The 23,091-nt window shown below is 37.6% G+C and overlaps 1 protein-coding gene across 4 annotated transcripts in view; it reads right to left on the bottom strand.

Annotated features, from left to right (window-relative positions):
- Positions 1-11,101: 11,101 nt before the first annotated feature.
- The window catches only part of KIFAP3 (kinesin associated protein 3), a 211,308-nt gene continuing 199,318 nt past the window's right edge, over positions 11,102-23,091 (bottom strand). For 2 of the 4 annotated variants that reach the window (XM_031936861.1, XM_031936862.1), the window contains exon 20: positions 11,102-11,303. In XM_031936861.1, coding sequence (XP_031792721.1) covers positions 11,117-11,303 — 187 coding nt within the window. In that variant the 3' untranslated portion in view covers positions 11,102-11,116. Of the gene's footprint in view, positions 11,304-14,210; positions 15,874-18,993; positions 19,062-23,091 lie in introns of those variants that run through there. The other 2 variants (XM_031936864.1, XM_031936863.1) reach the window with 2 other exon arrangements.

Below are 23,091 nucleotides of genomic sequence, written 5' to 3' on the forward strand. Positions count from 1 at the left end.
GCATGGAGGGTGGGCTAATCACTGGGCCACAGATGTGCAGTCAGACACCTGGGTCCAAATTTCTCTGTTCTCCTAAAGGTCCTAAAAGTCTGCCAAATTCTTAAACCCCTGTAGACAGACTTGAAAGGGCAATTTTCTGCCATCTTAAATTTTGGGGCTACATGTGTTTAAATTGGAATTCTGATTGTGAAGTTGTGAGATAGTTACTATTAACTAGTTTGAGCTAAAATTATGAACTTGTTTATTCTGGTATAAGATTTTAGAAATAAATATGTGTCCATTGATATTGAAGTACTGTTAGTAGAAATTTAAATCTGTATTTGATTTAAGTTAAAAAAATTTTGGTTCTTTGGTACCTTACCTAAAGAGGTCACATGTTTGTCTCCTAATTAGATGAAATATATTTAAGCTACTATGTTGCTTGCTAAATTGTATAATGGGCAATTTGTAAACATTGTATGAGCTGTGCTTTAACATTTTGTCAGCCCAGCTGGATATGTGGCATAAATTTTGTGAAATTTGGTCCAAAGTTATTTAGATATTACCAATATTCTGAATCTTAAGGTTTATTTTGCTTTCTCCCTTTAACAAAAGTAAAAGCAAGAAAATGTGGTGTATAGGGATATGCATAATTGCAGAACAAATTATATCTGAAAAATGTGTTAATATGTCTAAAGATAAACAAGAAGATATCGAGGAGGTGTCCCTCCAGAGGGAGGGAGCCTGGCTCCAAAATATTTAGGTTAGGTTTTAATGAAATGGCACAATTGGGAATGGGTAGAAGCTTTCCCTCTGGGCTCTGCTGTTTTAAGAAGGGCTAAGTGGAATAACACGGGAACAAATTGTACCTAAGTATTATAGGTAGAGACTATTGAATCGGACAAAAGAATCTATTTTACTTCTAAGGTTTTATAAGAAATAATGGGAAGGGATTGCAAATTGAGTGGGAATTCCATTCACCTGGGCATCTGCCCTCATCAAAGTAGAAAGGAGGAATCAGATTTTTAAGAAATGGATTACTAAATTGACGTTGAGACTAAATTATTTAGGACCAAATGTTTGCCTATTGCAATTAGAATTAGAATTGTCCCCAGAAGTGATGTGAGACTTTCCCCTTGTGAGATTGGTTTATTTTATTTGGAAGGAAAAAGGAAAAAGATCCTCTTTTGAAACAAAGGACAAGTTTTTAAGGAATTCTATACTGTCAATGTCCTCATTTCTTTTAGCCTTTAGGAAGTAATGATTGCTGACCCAGACAACATCTTTGGAGTTTGCAGTTCCAGGAGAGTGTGTGCTTACCAAGTCCTGGGAGAAAGGACCTTACCACATGATACAGATGGATGAGACTGCAGTTTGGAGACTGAGAACACCAGACTTCAAGGACCGGTGGCTCAAGAATGAACTGTTAAGGACAATTCATAAGTCTCTAAAATTGACTTTGTAATTAGAAATGTTTTGGTAGGAGGGGAGATTAATTGTGCTTAGAGGAATTTTAACAATATTGGTGTTGTACCTGTTACTCATATTTCCAGGAAAGTTTATAGAGACTCTTTGATTGGGTAAAGTTGAATTAACATTTTTTAGAGTGAAGAAATTATTAATGTTAATTCTGATAGAGTTCTTTACTATGACATTAGAACAATATATTCCATATTCTATGAGATTTTTAATTGGTTATATTGAGTCATTTTAAAGCTGTTCCCATTATTTAGGGAAATTCTGAGAACAATGGTCTATGGTTAATACCTGAACATGTTTTGATATATATTGAGTACTGAACATCTTAAAGTGTAATGTTGAATTTAACTTAGATATGAAGATAAGGTATGAACTTTCTAGGATGAATCTCTTAATATTATCAATATAAGATTATAGTTAATACTTATTTAGGATATATGATCTTTGAGAGAGCAAAATTCACCTCAAGCTTTCATTAATGAGACTTTGCTATTTCAGATAAAATCTTTTGGGACTGTAGCTGATATTATTTGGAGTTTTGAATTCAGGTATGATTGTCTAATGGATCATCAAACCAGTAATCCACCACCTGAAGGGAATATGCCACAAGTTATTCAGAGGAATGCGATCCTGAATTGTTACAGGTGGAGGTTAGTATCTGAACAAGAGTTGGGAGGACAACTTTGGCCACTGCTTAAGGTAGAATCCTTTTGATTCAGCTTCCCAGTGGTGTTCCTTTGAATAAGAACTCACCTGATTATTCTTAAGTCTGGCTATAAGGTGGAATTGTACAGTTACCAGACATACTGAGCTAAGGATGCTTTATCTTGTCATGTATGTGCTCTCAGGCTGAGTCCTGAAGGATCTGTTTTGATTATAATTATGTCCCTGCTTTTTCCTCTTATGGCAAATTTCTATATACACAATATAGAATATATATTCTATATACATAAGGCAAGTGTTCAGTAGAAGCTATGAGCACAGTTCAAGTATGTAAGATCTTGCAGTTTTTTATCTGAAAATATATGGTCATTATATCCTAAATAAGTAGGTGAATATTTGGCCTAATCATCTATCTATTGCTAGATACATATGTCTGTTTCTTTTAGCATTTCTATTGTTGCTGAGGCATCTTTATTTGTGAAGTTACCTACTCTAATTAGGGGGGACACAAATGGTTGGGGTGATAGATGGTCCCATATGGGAGTTGGGGGGAGATGGGAGTTTGCTGAATAGGCTTATTAGACTCCAGGCCATGGTTGAAATAATTACTAACCAGACAACAAAGGCACTGGCTTTGTTAGCAGACAGGTCATTCAGGCTAGAGAAGCAGTACTCCAGCATAGATTGGTATTAGACTACTTGTTGGCTGAAAAAAGTAGAGTTTGTGGGAATTGGTCCATGTCTCATTCTGAAACTGGTGCTATTAATATGGTCTATGGGGTGGAGTTTGTCACCAAATGATTGCAGGCACCAAAAATTGGGGTTCGGTCATGTGAAGAATTCACCATGGCCATTCTCTTTGGCAAAAGGTAGATGTATCTGGGGGAATAGGTTGCAGACAAAATAAAGGGATGGTAAATATGAAATAGAGTTGGGAGAGCATAAGAGAGACAAGTTCCTTAGTAGAACTGACAACAGTGGAAAAGGTACCCTCCCCTCCCCCCCACGATGATGGGGCATGCCCTTAGCTGATGGGATAAATCCTGAAAAGGATTTGGTAACCCTAAAAGACTGGGGTGTAAGGAGCAGAAGTGGGGTTGGGAAGCATAGTAGAATTAGAGGAGATACCACATGGAAGGGAAAAGAAACCATAAGACAAGAGTGCTGTGGTGGGCTGACCCAAAGGAAGTCAACAGTTATTGGGACACCCCACAAGTAGGTTTTATAGGGAAAATTCATGACTGGGATTTCCAGAGGAAAGATTGAACAACCTGGAAAGGTCCAGTTAAACTTGAACCTTTAGAAAGTGGGACCAAGGAATAAAACTGAAAACAGCTTCTTTGATTCCTGATGAGGAAGGATACCAGTAGAGATAAAGGACAAATCAGACTCAGAGGGATTGGAGATAGAACAAGGTGGTGGAGGAAATGTATCAAGAATGGTGTGAGAGGTCTTCAAAGATTAATAAAGAGGGACTGTATGGGATAAACTGAATAGAAGACACTCTCATGGGAATTATCTTTTAACTTTGACTTGTGACTTGTGTCACAGGAGCCACTTGACAGTGGTTGCTGGAGATCCAACCCAGAATGGATCTCCTGTTGTGAGAGGAGGATACAAGGAGACTGAGAGGCAGGTGCTGTTCTCTGACCTCTCTGACAGAGGCCATTACATTGTCTGCCCTCTCTCCTCTTCCCTCTGCCTCCAATTTATCTCATTCCCAGTACGCAACACCTGTGTCAGCAAAGGCTGCCTTGCAACTCCTTCAGATGCTATGATCCACATCTGTGGAGGCTCTTGGAGAATTGATCTATCCCTTTACAGAGACTTTATAATAAAATGAACTACGACTTAAAAAGCTTCAGGTGTTCAGATTGTCTTGGATGAACATTTCTCTTCCTGTTTTCCCCCACTTCTTAATTAGCATTTAAGTACTTCTTTTAAAGGCGATGATGGCTTTGGGAATTCAGATAACAGAATTCTCTCATTCAAGAATATCTGCTTTATAGTGATTCTCTAGGGAAATTTTATTTAAGAATTTGTTATTTACTAATATTCTTTTGTTTCTGGGATAGCCTTCCATATATTTAGAGTGTAAGTCTAGGCTCTCCCAGACAATGGGAGAAAAGGAGGAGAAGGGGAACTTCTAGTCTATAAATCTTGTGTTTTGCAGTTTGTGCTTTGTACTCCTGTACTGACATTTTGTTAGGAGTTTCCCTTTCTCATGAGACTGTAATAAATACTTTTTTTTTTTTTTAAACCTTGAGAGTCTCTGATTTTAATTTGGGGTAAGGGTCACTATCCCATAAAAAAGGAAGTGGAGTTCTTAGTGTTGGAGGAGGGACCTTTCTTCTTGGTCATTTTACCCATATGATGTTCTCCTCCCTCAAGGTTTTCGGAGTTTTTTTTGCTTCCAATTTTCTCTCATACTTTTATTCCCCTCTTCCTCTTACACATTCCCATTAGCTCTTCTCAATTAACAAAACATTAATTAATGCCTACTATGGAAGCTACTAGGTTAAGTTTTAGGAATTCAAAAAGATGCAAAAAAAAAAAAATAGTACTTGTTCTCTAGGAGCTTACAATCTAATGGGGGAGACAATGTGCAAACAAATATATTTTCTTATATTCACAGTTATATCCAGGATAGAAGGAGGTATTATAGTTAAGAACGGTTGGGTAAAGCTTCCTATAGAAGACTGAATTTTATTTGGGACATGGGGGACAGTGGAAAGGAGGTCTAGAGCTGAGAGATGGAGTTTATCTGTGAAGAGCCAGAAGGATCAAAGAAAGGTGTAAGAATGCTGAAAAGCTAGGAGGGGGTTAAGTTATAAAGGGCTTTGAATGGCAAAGAGCATTTTATATTCTCCCTACAAATGCTGTTGTAGACTTAGGAAGAGGCAATGTTACTCTGTCCCTTCATGCTTTGCTGCTAAGCAGATCCCGGACCACCCAGGCTTCCTTAGCACGGAGTCTGCCCTTAGTAACCTCTTGCACTGGTTTCCCTTCCTCATCTGAAATTCTGATCTTCAATATCTTCATCTTCTGGCTTTCCCTTGCTTCTTCAGATCCCACAGGGCTTGTCCCAGCTGGATTTAGACCGAGTAGCCCAAGTCAGCACCCTACCCAGTCCTCCCTGTCCTGCTCTCTCTGCCTTTGTGTTTTGGGGGAAGACAGCTTCTGTAGCTTTTTACTGGGGGGAGAATTCAGACAGACCCAGCAGCCTGGGTCAGGGAGCTCTTGCCCTAAAACCAATCTTAGTCATAGGGGATCCATTTTCAGGCCAACTCATGCCCCATTGGCTTACTTCCTCTCTTTCAGAATTAGCATCTGCTGCTTCTTGTGGGATGAGCCTGCTGGAGGAAGGTCCCCCTTAGAGCAGTGGGGACCAAGTTTCATAAGTTTGCTTGCACTCCTGCTGTGGATGCATGCATGGAGACTCTTGGGGGGAGTAAGCCCTCTGAGTGTTATAATTTTCTAGAGTTAAAATGATAATAAAAAATTTAAACTGGTATCCTATTTTCATCTATATGTACATATATATCCATATAAATAACTCCATGGGCTATTTAATATCTTATGCATAATTTCCTTAGGAGGAGAGCTAGAAAGTTGATTTTTAAGGTTTATAAAGAAAGAGGAACACGTCTATGATTTTTTTGGACATGTGACCATTTTAATAAACACTCATTTTGGAGTGTTTTTCAATAATAGTATTGTACTTTGTTCCTCAATCATCCAGCAGAAGGACTATTTGAGGACTGGCTGTATTAGCTAAAATAGTGACTTGACATAACAATCCTTTGCAGTGACGAGAGTCCCAACTGGACATGAAGAAAATCAGCAACTCCAAGGTCAATTAAGCTCATACTGGCTTTGAAGACCCTGAGCCATTTGATGGTTTATGGGCCTTCAAGAGACATTTTTATTGATTAGGGGGCTCTCTGCTGAATCAGTTTTATATCCCTTAATCTTGTTCCTGCTCAAGCCATGAGTTGCCAGGCCTGCTAATGCCTTCTACTTTGTTTATCAAAGGGCCACAGCTCTAACACCTGAAATTCTTTACTACCCCTCCCTGGGAATTAAGCTCCCTGATTATTCTTTTCTAGGATTCTGGTCTTCTATCCCAAATTTCTGGACTTCCTTTGTTCCAGAGAAGTATATGTACTCTCTCCATCCATTACTTAATGGGCTGCTCACCTTTATGACTGGCAGTTCCCATGTACATGTTTTACTTCCTGCTTAATAAAAATCTTTAATTTCACAGCCATCATCTTCCTCTGGTTTTCTTTCCTCTAGGGAAAAAGGGGAACTTTGCAGTTCTTCTCCCTTTAGGGGAAAAGAGAGATCTAAAATCCCTAAAGAGAGCAATTGCTTCTATTTGCAATGTCCTTCATTAATTTTTACTCTTAGGACCAAATGGTACTAATCTCATTTTGCAGATTAGACTACTTTTAGTAACATGCATTTGTTGAATTCCTCTCCTCAAGAGTTTAGGTACCTTATAAAATGAGAATGACCCTGTAAGCCTTCTTTTGAAAAGAGTTTTGCCACCAATAATAAAATTGTCAAATTGTCATTGTCAAATTTATTATTCCTTTTAAAGGAAGGTATGACTATGTCACCCTCTTACTATTAACAGACTCTAGTAGTTTCCCATTATTGCCGGTATCAAATATAAAATCTTCTGTTGACTTTTAAAGCCCTTTAAAACTTGGCCTCCCACCACTTTTGCAGTCTTCTTAAACCTTACTTCCTATTCCTCACCTTCACTGCTGACTGGCCACTTTTATATTTCTCCCACAAGATACTCTATTCTCCTGATTCCAGGAGATTTTCCCCTGGCTAACTTCATGTTTGGAGTGCACTCAGTTATTAGAATGCACAACAGCTCCTGACTCCTCTGGCATTTTTCAAGTCCCACTTAAAAATCCTACTTTCTATGAAAAATCTTTCATAATAATAAAACTGACAGCAACAATAGCTAGCATTTCCCTATCGTAATTTCAATTTTGTAGAATACTTTACAAATATCTCATTTGAGTCTTCTAACAATCCTGGAATGTAAATGCTATTATCACTTCCATTTTACAGATGAGGAAACTGAAGCAGATGGGTCAAGGATTTGCCTACGGTGCCAGGATGAGTAATTATCTGACACCAGATTTAAATGAGCATCTTCCTAACTCCAGACTCACTGTGTCATTTAGCTGCTGGTATTTCTCCTTAGTGTTAGTGCCTTCCCTCTGGGATTACACCCAATTTATCTTGTATGTAACTGGTTCTAGACATAGTAGTTTACATATTGTCTCCATTAGATTGAGCTCCTTGAAGACTTTTTGCTTTTCTTAGTACTCCCTGGATTTAGTACAGTGCTTGGCAAATAATAAGAACTTAATAAATACTTACTGTATTGATATCTATTATTTCCTTTTAGAGGATAGAGTAATTTTTTCCATGTTTTCAAATTTAGTGTTTCAAGGATCATCTCTTTAAGTTTGTAGTCTATGAATGTGGATCAAAGCATAGTATATATATATATATATATATATATATATATATATATAATTTTTTTTTGTTTCTCATTTTGTTTGTTTGTTTTGTTTTATTATTTTTTTCCCATTTTGGTCTGATTTTTCTTGTACAACATGACAAAGATGGAAATATGTTTAAAAGGACTATACATATTTAACTTATATCAGATTGTTTGCTATCTTGGGGAAGGGAGTGAAAAATAGGGAACACATAGTCTTAGAAAAAATGCATGTTGAAAACTATATATGTATTTGGAAAAACAAAATACTATTGAGTTTGTAGTCTAAGTTTTGTCTCCCTCTTCTCCCCTCCCCCCGGCTAATTAAGAGCAATAGTTGGAGGCTTGGGGAATTAAGTTAGGCAATCTCTGGTGTCTGTGAGTGTGTTTGGGGGTAGGGTATTATAATTTATATACAGTCACCCTCTCTAATCTCTCTCCTGGTTTGTTTTCTAGGTACTTATTAATCAGTATTGGGGAAGATATCACCCAGCCTGCAGCTTTTCTATTACCTTCTATCTGGCACATACTAAGTCATTCTCTATCTGTTGGCTGGCCCCTTATTTTATGAATAAGAAATTGGGAGGGATCAGATCTGAGATCCCCTCTGGTTGATTTATGCTAATTGTTTTTATCTCATTATTGAAACCTATCAATAAAATCTGGTTCCATCTCGAATCCCTTGCTGATCTCTAATGATCAGCCAGTTACCTTGATGAATTTTTAAAAATAAGCTTTTAATTCTTTTGTCCCCTCTGAGTTTTGCCTTATTAATCTGGGAAAGCCCCAAAATTTTCCTTTTAACTGGGGTTACTGGGACTGAATTCACAAATGCTTCTCCCTATTTTTAGGAAGTCTAGATTCTAATTATTGGAAGTGTGTTCTCTTTGTTATGTTTTAACTTAGTTTCTTTTATTGCTTTGTTTAAATTAAATTAACCAAATATCTTGATATAAGTGAAAATGTGCTCATCTGTCCTGCTGTCCATTCCAAAGTCCCTTACTATGTCCTGGGGTTTGGAAACTAATCCCAGTTCCCAGAGTTTACCTAGTTTACCTTAAGAAAAAATACACATCAATACACAACACTATGATTCTTGCAGTCCCCAAAGAAAGGAAATATTAATTCTACAGGTAAGGCTCATTATAATGCAACAAGATTTAATATATAATATAATGCAATTTATTAAACTTTACTTTTTATAACTGAATTTGGGGGTTGCAAAATTATGATTACTAATCTGAATCAATTAGTACCAAACAGTAAACTTTTGTTTGATTTGTGTAACTATGTTATATATCTACATACCCAGGGTCACATAAACATTTCTCAGACAAAAAAGGGCACACGATTGGAAGAAAGTTTAAGGAGTCCTGCTCTAGCCTAATCGAACTTCATGGGCATCTGGTTATCTGAAGTGACAACTCAAGCAATCATGAAGTCTGAACTTATTCATATTCATAGGTGGCCACCTCTGTGGGATACACTTCAAATTTATGCTGCTTGCTTAGGGCCGAGGATCCAGAGGCTGGCTGCTATGTTGGATTTTGGGATAACTCCCAAGACTTCGTTCACTGGTAATTTTTCTCAACAACTGTCTTGACAATAGACACAATTAAGTAAAAATAGTAGCTATAAAACATGGGACTCACACATGCAGAAATGTACAACACATCTGTGGATCCAGCGGAGTCTTACTTAGAGTACGAGAGAAGTTAGCCACAGATGTAAGATATATAAAAGCAACTCACAATTCCTGGTTTTCTTCCAGAAAGTCCTCAAGAAACTCCCTTGGGGAAACTTCTCTGAGCGGTGGCTTGTTCCTCTGGGCTCCCAGCATCTACTCCTGTCCCTAGCCATCTCCTCTGTGATCAGAGTCCCATTCCTTGAAGTGCTTCCTCCTCGAGTGACCAACTCTAAATTTGTATTCTATCACTAATCCCTGAGGTGGGCCCTTTTTGTCAGAGAGATGGCCGAAGGGAGAAAGGGTCAAGAGAAACTCACTGGCCATCAAGAACAATTCCCTTTCAGGAGCCCAGGCTCTTTAGGACTCTCCCAAACTCCTCAGGGTTTGGTTGTTAAAATCCCCATAGGGAAGGGTTAATTGATTTGCTGACCTAAATCTATTGTTCCTGGTTAACTCAATCAGAAAAAGATGTTCACACCTCATAAATACAGTAGGGCATAGATTCTTCTTTCCAATTAGCTCTAACACCTCATTAACACTTTGGGATTATATTCTAGCTTTTGAGGGTAGACTGGATCAAAGATCAGCTACCGAGCTACATATAACCTGCAAGCTGCTGTATAAGTCATTAGTTGTGTCCCCTCATTACTTCTAATTTGCTGTTTATGGCAACTGGGGAAGGTCCCAGACCAAAAAAACTTGACTTGGTTTGATAAAGTAAATTACCTTATTTTCCAAGTCATTGGATTCTAATCGAGGACCTGAGTGTGAATCCAAAAACTATCTGGATTTTTAAATATTTTCTAATTGATTGATAGAATGTGTGTGAGAATGGTTTTGAACTGCTGAATGTTCCTGATTCCATTGTCTAGTTTGGGAAAAAACAACTCTGCTCCAGAATAGGGTTAGGAACTTGGCACCCAATTTCTGAAAGGCTACCAAACCTGGGACTATGATATGAATGGTAACTGTCTCTTGTACATGTGTAACCACTATAAACTTGTTAGTTTGTACCATAAATATTTTATAAATACAAACACTATCTTTAACATTTTAACCCTCTTGATAACATTACTGTTAGCCTAGTCTATCACATGGAAGGGCATCAAATATGCATTCATTTAATCTTTAATGAGGGCACACTAGTCAACTTTTAGATACATATAGTTTTTAGCAAGTTTTTTCATGATCAAACCTGAATCGGCTTCTCTACAAATCTTGCTTATTGCTACCTTTTATTTGTTCTGAGTGATTTATTTTTTTATTATAGTAATACCCAATTGTTACATTTAGATTAAGACTTTTTCCTCTCCTTTTTCAGGGACCAGTCCCTGAAGTCTGTTAGTCTCTGAAGGACATTGCTGATAGATGAGATTGCCCATATCCTCTGGAAACATGTTTCTCAAGCTTAGGTACGCCTTCAGCTAACTAGAAGACCTTAGTTCTCTTTAGTGATATGCAGAATCTAATCTATGTGAATTCTTGCCTTTAGAATAAAAGCCCACGTACCCCTCAATTATACTTTGGGGTAATCCAGTTTATGAAGGAGTTTATGAATCAGCTTACCCAGAATGGTCTGGGTAGAGATAGATTCCTTTGTCCAGTTTGCTGGAGGTACCCGAGTTGCATGATCAAGGCATGTTCTCAACAGAAGGAATTGAAGACTTTTAACTCACCATCTAATTACTAACTCCACTCCCTCATTAATAATCCACTAATAAGGGCTGATTTTCACCTGTTGGGGCACCTCCTTTTTTCCAAAGGTATTTAAGCATTCATGGTTTGTCTTTGGTTACTGAGAGAGACCACTGACCATGAATATACTGATTATCAGCTAAGCTAATTAATAAATTTATTATTACCAAGAAACTCTGTCTCTGTTTTCTTCTTCTTCTTCTTCTTCTTCTTTCTTCTTTTTTAAAAGATTCATGTAAAATGGTCAGAAACAGAGATCTCTGGGCCCTGTCCAATTCAGAAAAGATGTTCAATCTTAATACGGCAAAAAACTCCAGGAGTTCCTAATCTATACTAATTGAACCCCAAGCCTATAATCTTGGAAATCTTGATGGCAGAAGGAAAAATAACCCATGTTGATGTATCCCACATGCCTCCAAGGATCCTCTAGAATTTTCCCACACTTGACACTTAAAGAGACTGAAAATGTAATCATTTAGTACATGTAGATAACATCCTACTATGAGACAGTCTTGGCTTTTATGCCTATGGGAGACCAACACTCATCAAAGTCATATTTATTATGTGATTTATAGCTATTCAAAGCTCTCTGAGCTTTGGCATCTGTTCTGGTTCACCAGAGCGTGTTCTTTGCTTTTTTGTTCCTCTCAGCTCTAGGAACCTGCAGGACAAAGATTATGTTCCCTCACATTCAGAAGACCATAGATTTGGAGTTGGAAGAGTCATATAGTTTTTACACTTGAGGGATGTTAGGTTAGGTGACTCACTCACAGACACACAGTAATTAGTGACTCCAAATCCAGGCTTTTCCACTGTACCTCAGTTGTACCCCTTGGCCCCTTCTCCTTCACTCACAATGTTGGCAGTCCCAAAACATGGTTATCCAACAACTGGTGTTTACTTACTGCTCTCCATCCACAGCATCCCACTTCCCATCTGTATCTTTATTAAGTGATTCATTTCCCCAAGACTGAAGCAAGTCTCCTTAACCTATCAAGATCCTGAGCTGGCCTTGAAGGCTTAGCTCCAGGGCCACTTCACATGCTCTCTCCACCTCCAAATCTGCTACTTTTGGCCTTCCCTGAAATTACTTTATATTTATACTATATCTTGTGTTTACTTATTTGTGTGAAAACTCATGCTGTTTTCCCCCATAAATTGTAAAGACCTCGAGGGCAAGGTTAATCCTTTTTTCCTTTGTAACCCTAGAGTCTAACTTAATGACTGACACACAGACATGTACATTTAATAAATATTTGTTGGATGGATGGTGACCAGAGCAGAATGCAATGGACGCGGATGCTTCTCTTAATGGATCTCGATTGTCTCTGTTTAACCTGCGGATCTGGATCCTGGTTCAGCAGTTCTGCTCCTAAGAAAGTCCCTTATACTAGACTTCATTAAATTTCATTGGTTAAGGCAGCTAATTATACCCAAAGTGCAACCCTGATGGAGTCAGCATAACCTAGATGCAAATCCAGCCTCAGGAACTTCATAGCTGTGTGACCCCAGGCAAGCCACTTTACCTCTATCTGATGTGTAAAGTGGGATAACAACAGCATCTGCCTCCCAAAGTTGATGTGATGACAAAATGAAGCAATATTTCAAAGTCCTTGGCAAAACTTAAAACATTTTAAGGTATATGTAAATGTTCAATAAATGGAAGCTATTCTTGGGAAGCACTACCATATTTTCCATTGAAATTTCTGTTATGTTTTATAATGCTAGCAAATGTTCAATCCATTCCACATTCACATTATAACCCTTGTCACAATTCCTAAGCTTTTAAAACTTCCATAATGTGAAGGGATGTAATTTAAGTTATATCTTCGAGTTCTCTCTTTCAAAATTTCATAACTTTACCTAAACCCCAAATTAGATAAGAGCTAGTTTCAGAGCCAAAAAGATCTAGATTTAAACTACTGCCTCTGACAGACCCTGATCATATGAAATCAAATCATTTAAGGAAACACAATCTTAAAAAATGCCGAGAAGTTAAGTTTCTTGCTGGAAACAAGGATAAAAAGACAGGTCTGATTAAGAAATATTATTGAGTCCAAATGTTCAAGTCTGTTGGGAACTTTTTGTATCCTGATTCGATCATATAACATGATTGATTTCTTCTAGCTTTTAGTAACCTGCATATATAAGCTTAATATTTTTGCCTTGCTACAAAAGTTACTTATAAAAATATTGAATAGTAAAAATCACTGGAAAGCTCGAATTTCATTTGACAATGAACCATTTTCCATCCAGACATTCAACTATTTTTTAATCTGTCTTAATTATGGTATAATTGATCTCATATCTTACTCAAAAGAACACTGTGGGAAACTTTCTCAAATGCTTTACATAAATCTTTGACAAACTATATTGGCAGTATTTCCCTGATCAAAAAAAGAAAGGTTAGCCTTACATGACCTATTGATGAAGCCTCGTTTATTCTTTGTGAGCACTTCCTTTTCTAGCTATTCCTTAATAATGTGCTCTAGAAATTGACCAAATGGGTTCAAATTCAAGATCACTGGCTTTTGTAGACTCCATTCTCTTCTCCTTTGGATAAGTGAAAAGTTTGTCCCTTCTCCAGGTCTGGGGCACCTTAGTTGCTTTACAATACCTTTCCATGACTGATGCCTGTGCTGTAGCAATTCCAAAAGCATCTGGAATGTAGTTCTTTTGGGCTTGATGGTTCCAACTCATCAGGGGAAGCTAGCTGCTTTCTATCTCTCTATCTTGGGGATCAGCTCTGTATTAGCTGTTTTTGTTCTATTCTTTCTAGTTCAAATTTCATTCTTTCTGATAAATCAACAGCAAAATGTCAGGCAAACTTTTCTGCTTTCTCTGTCAGTATCCATGGAAACTATTTTTATGTAAAGAGTTTTTCTAAAAGTTCTTGAGGAATACTTTATGCTCTGAAAATTTAAATGTTCCCTTTCAATTCTTAAATAGTATTAAATTTGCTTAAGCTTGTTTTTTTTTCCTTCACAGATGTATAATGATAAATGTTGGTCTGGCTCTGAATCCTGAATCTAGATTTTGATATGTTGAGACCAAGATAGTGCATTTTTATAATGGTATAATAATACATGCAATCACAGGGTGATTTTAAGAGGCCCCTCTGTCAGTAGTAAAGTACCACATCAATGTAAACTATGATAAAATACAAATCTTAGAAACCTTAAAAAGGTGTTTTGCATTTATTTCAGAGATAAACTGGATAAAGGAAGCAAAGGGAAAAAGACAGAAATAGGTGCCTTCTTTTCCAAAGAACATTAGAAAGGAGAGGAATACAAGCAAAAGAAAGGTGGTGGCAATAGTACACAAAATTTGAGCTCCCAACTCAGTCTGCTCCAAGGTCTAATGGCTAGAGAAAAAGCTGCAGAGGGTCTGCTAGACTTGAATGAATTTCCCAGTGTTAAGTGTCGTGTCCTGATGTCACCTTATAGATACCATGTCATCAGAGTTTAAGTGAATCAAGATGATCAATACATAATTGCTTATTTTACATGTTTAGAGCTGGACTTGGAGACAAAAGAGCTGATTCCAATCCTGTTAGCTATGACAAGTCACTTCTCTGGCTTTCAGTTTCCTTATTTATAAAATGGGGGCAATAACCCCTATGGGACCTACCTTATAGGGTTATTATGAGGGTTAAATCAGACTGTGCATGGAAAGCACTTTGGAAACCTTCCAGTGCTTCCTGTTGGCTACTGGTTCAGTCCTACCCTAACTCACAATGTGGTTCTTCCCTTTTTCCAAATCTAAATCTGAGGTTCCCAGCTTAAAAGACAAGCCAGTAAAGAAAAACTATAATAAATTAAAGATTATGTTCCCTTGCTTCAATTCAAGTGGGTCTTATAATCAAGTGCTGCATAAGCTAGATGAAATAGGCGAGATGGGGCCACACTGAGTCTAAACTGCATAGTCTGGGCCTTTTGGACTAGAGGAAACGAAGAGAATTTAAAACCAAGAAACTCTTCCAACACACGAATTGCCACTGAACAAGAAAGAGGCTGGGACAAGTGAACATAAATGACACACCACGTTGCGGTGCTATAGGACTGGAGAGGGGCAAATGTTTGAATTTAAAAACAACAAAAAAAATCCAAGAGAAAACCCCAAAAGAAAAGAGTCTGAAAACTGCAAATTTGTCCCATTGATTCCTTCCTAATATTGAAGTAGCCAACTCTGGGAAAGTGGTTTCTCTGCATGCATGGTATGGAAGAGTGACCATCTCTTTTTGTGAATCTGAATGTGATATAAGGGAAATTAACAGGGAAGGAAAGGAAAGAAAAATCATATATAAATTACATAAGCGTGTGATTTCAAATGAAATGCATTAAATACAAACACATGACTTTGGCTTGTTTATCAGCACTGTGAGCTTCTTGTTTTTAATAGAAATTAAATTAATTGCTTAATATACATAATGTAGTGTTTACTTTCCAGTCCAGTAGCTTTTTAACATTCACTTTCAAGTCCCATGGCAAATACTGTACAACCTCATAATGTAGCCTGATGTGTGAACTATATCACCACCAGCAACACTAACACAAGAAGAAAGAGTTGGATTTAACCATCAGCTAACAACATATAAAAAAGGAAACATCACACAGACCTGCGGTGGTATCAACATGCATTACCAGGCCAAGGTCAAAGTCAGCTAAACACATACTGTTTTCTAGCAAGTTGGGAGGACACATCAAAAAGGAATCGGGGCAGGGATGACTAGCGAGATCCATAGCCATAGTAGTAAGGTTCATCGGGGCGAAATCCATAAGCTGTGGCAGGGCGTCCAAGAATGCCAACTGGCTGACCAAAGCCATCTACTCCAAGACTAAAGGGAGAGGAAAAGAAATCACAGTTGTTACGTTTCTCATTGCAGAGACATACGGCATAGTTCAAAGAAGAGGCCTGGTGGTTTAGAATTCCAAGATCATATTCCTAATAGTGACACTGATCTTTGGACTCATTAACTGGGTTTTTAAATTTTTTCTCTGCTCGTTACTTTGTCCAGTAAATGTGCATAATAAAGCACAGGCTTCAATAATTTAAAAAGAAATTTTACATTCCAGAAAGTATCAATAGCTTTCTTCTAGTAGACCAAACAGAAACAAGTGAGGGAAGGGAAGTTCTGCCAAATTGTATCAATGTTATATTGGCCTATATGAAGCTGGCAATATCAGCCAACTATCAGTATGGCATGTATCACCTGGAAGGGTTGCAGCTCTCAGCCAAGAAAGGCTAAGTCTTATAAGGTTAAGTCTTACAATGAGGTTATAGCAGAATGAGGAATAGAACAAGGAATTCTGACACTCAGACCTCTGGAAGTTATGGTGTGTGTCATTTTTAAAGGCTGTTGCCAAATGTTTAAGGCATAATGTAATGAAACAGTAAATTTCTTCTTGTGACTGATAAAAAAACAAATGTTAATTCTAGACAATTTCATTGCATGTTAATAACCAGAAGCCAAAAGCTAAACTGCTGTATGGTAAACATGGAAAACCTAAAGGATAGAGTACCTTTTGATATTTAAAAGGCATTCTCTTATCATCATCAACAAATTATTAGGAAATGGATTCATTCTCCAGATTATCAGAACAATCAAATAAACACACAGCAATGGGACAGAGTATTCACTGTGCCAGGCAAATGGAGTAGCTACAACATGCTCATGCAGTGCTCATGCAGCGGGGACTGGCACAGCTAGTATTTCACCCCAACCCCTTTAAAAGAAAATCACTATAGAAAAATTCAGATTTATAAGAAAGTTAATTATGTAAATGAATTATGTTATGTTGCTTAATGTCTTAGATGCTTTGGCCCTTAAAATTAAAAAAAAAAAAAGCCTATTAGAACACTAATAAAAATCCACAAAACAAAACAAACAAAAACCATCCCATCTAAGAAATACTTGTAGAAATTACAATGACAAGTTTAGGGCTTTAACAAACTAAAATACCAAGCAACATGCAAAACACAGCTCCATCTTTCAGGGATCAAGAAGTATGGTTTCTGGTAAAAAAAAAAAAAATCAACCCAAATATAGGCTGTACTTGTCCATAGATCTGGCTTTTTCAGCCTACTTTTTCTTTCCCTTCATAATGATCTTATTTTAGGGACACAGCTGATTATTACAGACCATATTTATTTGTACATTTGCTTATTCTGATAGTGATTTAGACAATTTAAAAATGTTTTCTTTAAAATAAGTAATTTTAAAAAGTTGGTGGAATCTATGTATAGTTTTTATTATGACTTGGAATCAAATTTTCCCATTACACCCATACCCTAACTTTGGAACACATCTCTTAATTTTTTGCATTTAAGGCAATAGGAAAATAGGATTTCAGAGATTCACTTTATGGACAGTGTTTTAGAAATTATTTACTTTTTGGAGGGAATCACACTGCATCTTTTTATTAGTAGAAAAAGGAGTGGTCCACTCACAGTAGATGGGAAACAGTTTTGAGAAAATAAACATGCACATAACCAAATGCCTAGTTACTAAAGGGTTGTTTATACAATTATAATCTAGATGCCTTATTATGCTTAATGCTTGATTTTTTTTCTCTCTCTCTGCATTTTAAGTATGACTACATTTTAACATCTTTACTAGGGGTTGTATATGACCAGAGATATATGAAATTCAAAGTAATATTGCTACTTATTAGCAACAACTGATTAAAAATTTTAATGGGGATATAAATTTAAAATTAATTGCTAAAATACATTTTTTTGGGAATCTACTATTTGTGCCCAGGTAAAGTGGCTGGTGGTCTACTCTTGGAGTCAAAGTCTGCTTGTGTGATCCCGGACAAGTCACCCCTCCTCATCAAACCTAATGAATTCTCTACAACTATGGTTTCAGGCAAGTTATCAGCCTGGCTCACTAGAAGAAGTTTCCTCATCTGGGAATTAGTTCTTTATATGAATGAAATCACAGGTGCAGGCTCTGTCTACTTGTGATGCTGCTACCCCTGTTCCCGATATGATGGAAAACATCCTCTTTCATTAGAGGAAGCCACATATTTGCTGAGGTTAATATTTTTTTTATTCTCTGGGGAAAAAAGTTATAATATATTTGGATGGCATTTGGCATATATCCCTTTGACTTATAATAAGAGATTGAGAACATATGCTTCTTCACATCTCTGATATTTAGCAACATTGTTTTGCATCGTGTATACAGTCATGAGTTTGAGGGTAATATATGTGTGTCAATCTTATTTCTAGGATTACTTATTTAAAAACAATTTAACTCATTTTCAACATCTGGATCTTAAACTTTGGATTCCTTAAATCTTGAGAATATCATAAATCAATGTACCTTCTTGGAAGTACTGAGAATAAAATCCAGATAACTTATTATTGTTTACAGAAAAGTTTGTAAAGTCTCAATAGTTTTTTTCCCCTTGTTATTTAAACCTGATTATAGTGATTGTAAAGGGTGAAAAACAAGGCCTTCCTAAGAGTAAAAAATGATATTTCAGCACCAATTACATTATCTAAAATCTAATATTTCTAAGAATATAAATATATATCACAGTTGGTCTACAATTTCCATTATAAATTAAGCCTTACAAGTCCAGTTGGCTAACAGCTTAGAATTTTCTCTAAAAGGCTGAAACATTTGCTTAAATATTTATCTTTAAAAAAAAAAATCCTAAATATATTTACATATCTATTAGAATCCTAAATCTATAAATGTCAATAGAAATATTTTGAAAAAATACTGCACACATACATATATAATATACACATATGTATACGTGCATATATGCTTGCAAAACAGAAAAAAAAAATACAGGTATTAAAGAGATCTTTTCACATGCAGTGCATTGCAAGGGAAGATACCAGCCCGTGATAAATGCAGGGAAAAGGTGAATGGATCTATAGTATAATTAGCCTCTTGCCAAGTTTCTTTGCCTCACTTCTGTAAAAGGAGATCACCTACCTCAGCTGTTTGTAAGGCTTATTTAATGTATATTTGTAAAGCACTTCGAAATCCTTGGATGAAAAGTGCTGCATAAGCGAAAAGCATTATCATATTATTAATATTAGATTACAGTGACAATGGATTTCTTCTTTTACAATCCCAGGTCAGCAATATAAACACAACACACATAAGGAGTATTTGGCTTTTAGTAGATGCTAGGAACAAAAATTAGAAAATTGACTTTAAGTCAATTCTTGGGCTGACTTGAATTTTAATAGTAGAAGCCAAAGAAAGTGCAGAGATCACCTAATATAATCTTCTGGAACAATTTGGAAGAGAGGCTGTTCCATCTTTCTACCAATTATTTTCTGATTATCCTCTGAAGGAATGCATACAGAAGTCCCAGAAAGCAGTGTTCTCCTACTTTTCCATAGCAGCCTATGGGGATTTGAATAATCCCACTTAGTTGTTTTAGACAAAAATCTAAGGTTCAGAAAAAATAATTAGGAAGAAATTTAGTAGCTCTTAAGTAGATTCTCTGCCATTAAGGTGGCAGCAAACAGTGGCTGTAGCCTGAAATTAATCACAGGACTCTTTCTTGTGCAGAAGATTATGGTGCGAGGGTTCTGATGAGGGCTGAATAAGACCCCTGTCTTTGGTAGCAAGGAACGGCATCAGGAGAGAGCTTGCATTACTGTAAACAATTTGGAAGCCTTAGTTTACTCCCAGAGGCAAGCAGGGAAGAGCACCGAAATGATCATTCAGCCTTAGGTGGGCCTTCTGTTAAGTGAACTTTATTACAGTCCTATCCCAACTTAAGTCTCCTATAGAATTCTTGGCTGAATTCTTTGCAACACAAAGTCTTCATAACTCGTTACTGTATCTAGTCAGAAAGCCAAATTATGATGCTCAACTCCTCAATTTATATTTACCTTACAAAAGGGAATCCCTTTGTTATCCCCTGATCTATTCTTTTTAGGGTTGGGTCAGCTTACCTCCTTGTTATAGCTAACTCTTTTTCTGGTGATAAATTCCTCTTAGAGGTGGCCCCCCTATTCCATGACATAATTCTGCCTAATGAGATCTTTCTCCTTAATGGCGTCTTTCCCCTGGTTAAAGGTGAGTTTCACTAGGAAAGCCCTTTTCCTTGTTTCTTTACAGATTTAGCCATAAAGTGTAGTAATAAAATCTTTGATCCTTGTTTGTTCTGAAGGATGTTTAAGCTTAAAAATTCTTTTGAAACAACCTACACAACCAGCCTGTCACCCCCCTCTTTGTGATGGCGCAGTGCAGAGAGAATCTGACTATATTCCAAAATTTCAACAGATGTATTCCATCGGCAAATTTCTGTGAGGTATTTAACAAATGCCTGTATTTCCTGATACCTCGGTAAAAGCGAAGGTCTTCCTAGTTGTGGTGGTGACTTCATCTCCAAGTCAGAACTATTTTCCCTGATAAGACCTCAGGAGAGGGGCCTGGCTCTGAACAAGACACAATCCTGGTGGATCTGTAGAAGCAGACAGACTGCTGAGAAAGTCACCTTGTGGCAGCAGAGGGACGCTCGGTGGCCAGCCAAAGGGAGGGGAGCCTTCTGCTTCCTAGCAGGCCTCAGGCCTTTCCTTTTCAAGCTTGCACAGCCCCACTATGAGGGGTCGGTATGGGAGGGTGAGCTGCTCCTTAGCCGCTGGCCAGGTCTGGGTTACTTTACTGAATTGCAGCCTAAATTAGGATTCCCCAAGTTCTGGACTGTCCAAAAGCCCTTTATTTCTTGCGTACACACAGTCCTTACTTTGGAGAGGTATGAGAGCTGAGGAGCAGAGAACATGCCTAGCCAGCTTTTTGTTGGTCACAGGACCTAGCATGGGAATTTAACAGCTATTCTGTGTCTTCCTGACTCTGGACACAATTTTCCCTTAATTTTGTGATTATCTGCTTCTACGTGGGGGACGGCAGTATCACTGGAGAGAGGAATTTGGCAAAAATTTCTTCCAAAATCAAAAGCTCACTGCTTTATTTTCTAAATTCTCTCTTGGAACAAAATGATTATTTGAATTGGAGTCAACTGTTACTAACTCTGCCTTAAAGGGAAGCTGGAGAGGGGTCAGGTGGTAAGCTGTTCTCTTCCTCTTCCCTTCCAGTTTCATTTAATACTTCCTTTGTTATTTTTGATTTTTTCCAGCAATTATGTTATACTGTTTGGTTTATGTGAAACTTGTTTGTCATCAACTAATACTCCTACATCTTTTTCATTATCTGGAGTCTTCCCTACCTTATACTGAAGTTTTTTTTTTTTTTTTTTAAAGTCTAATGCTCGAATATATATTTATACCTACTCAAGTTCACTTTGTTTAGCTTTGGCCCACTGATCTGGCCTGTCAGCATCTTTTTGATTCCCTTCTCCTCAAGGTAAAAACTTAGGTCAGGTCTTTCCATATGAAAATGGAGAAGAGCGATAGATACTTTTAACTGTTCATAATAACCCAGTGCTATAGTACTTTAGGTCTTCAGAGAAAATATAAATACATAGTGATCCTTAACTTATAGGAAATGACCTGTCTAGGGTGGAGGTGTAAAACAGGCTGGCCTCAGGAGAATGGGGCCTCTTCAATACTCCTGAGTTGGGCCTAAACCAGATTAAAATGTGATTAAAAAATATTTAATAAAACAAAAATACATTACAACATAGATAGCATTTTAAAACTGGGTCAACATGCAGTAGGGCAAGGGTCCTTATGTAACAATCCATTTCTCCCCCTCCCATCCCTACTGGAGATGAATTGTGCAGTTCTAGAGTACTCTGGGCCTCTATACCAAGAAGGTATAGTTCTTATATTTTATAAGCTGCCTGAACCCAGGGAGATGGTACCGGGGATAGAGTAGCTTGGAATCAGGGGCTGAGTTCAAATTCAATCTCAGCTACTTAATAGCTGGAAGACTGGACAAGCTGCTACCTTTATTTTTTTCTCTGTAAAATGAAGCTGATAAAAGTGGCTCCTTTGTGTGTGAGTGGCCGGCGAGGCTGGTGCTTCATAAAGATTGGACTCCTTCCGCAAGAAATCCCACACCAATGATGCACTGAGATGGGGCCTTCGCTTCTCCATCGATTTCTCTGCTGCAGGACCCCAGCTAGAGCATGTCGGGGATAGGGGCAGCGGGCCTGCAGCCTGTCTAATAAGGGGTCTGTCCCCTTAGAGTCTGCTTGAAGACTTCCAGTGAGGGGGAGTCCGCTACCAAGTACAGCCCCTGTCATTAAGGGACCATTCCAGGGAGAGGATATTTTCCTGTATCAAGCCTCGATTTGTCTTTTTGCAACCTTATGGGCATTTTGCATTCTGACCCACCACTTATAAGCGGTCTTTTCCATGATTCCTTCACCTTATCCTCAGACCACACAGATTTCAGGTCCTGCATCCTCCTGGACACACCAGCTTATAAATGTGCCCTTTAAATTGGGGTTTGCAGCACTGTGCCTGGCACTGTCACTAGGGTCTGGGTAGTCCATGTAAAGTGGCACTATTATAGTCTTGGTCATAGATACCAGGCCTCTTTTAGGGCAACTCAAGCTGGTATTTTCCTTTCTGCCCACCACAGTACATCACCGACTTACTGAGCTTGCAGGTCACTAAAAGCACAAGTCATTGTTTTTTATCAAACTGCTATCTAATCACATGTCCCCTATCTATACAGAACTGATTTTCTGAATCCAAGTGCCAGACTTGATTTCTATTGAACTGTATCTTATATTCAACAAACATTCATTAGACATTTAAACCCAATGCTGTAGCCTGGTCAAAACCGATTAAGACGCTATAATTCAAAGTGTTTGCTACTCTTCCTAGTCATTTGCAAATCTGACAAAGAGATCTTAAGAAGATCAAATTAAAAATAAAATAAAGCTGAAATCTTATGTGTCTTGTTTTCCCATTGAGATCAAGACTGCTTTGCTTTTGCCACTGGATCCCCAGCTACCAGGGATATAGGTGCCTAAGTCTTTGTTAGTTGGTTATCCCTGGAGGGTTCACATTGATGATGTTGCAGACCTCCTGGACAGTGGAGCACAGATTGGGAAAAAAATCCTCCATAAATGCTAGCTATTTAATGTACTTAATTAGCATA

Source organism: Sarcophilus harrisii, chromosome 4, assembly GCF_902635505.1.
Source record: "Sarcophilus harrisii chromosome 4, mSarHar1.11, whole genome shotgun sequence".
In the NCBI taxonomy this organism is placed as follows: domain Eukaryota; kingdom Metazoa; phylum Chordata; class Mammalia; order Dasyuromorphia; family Dasyuridae; genus Sarcophilus; species Sarcophilus harrisii.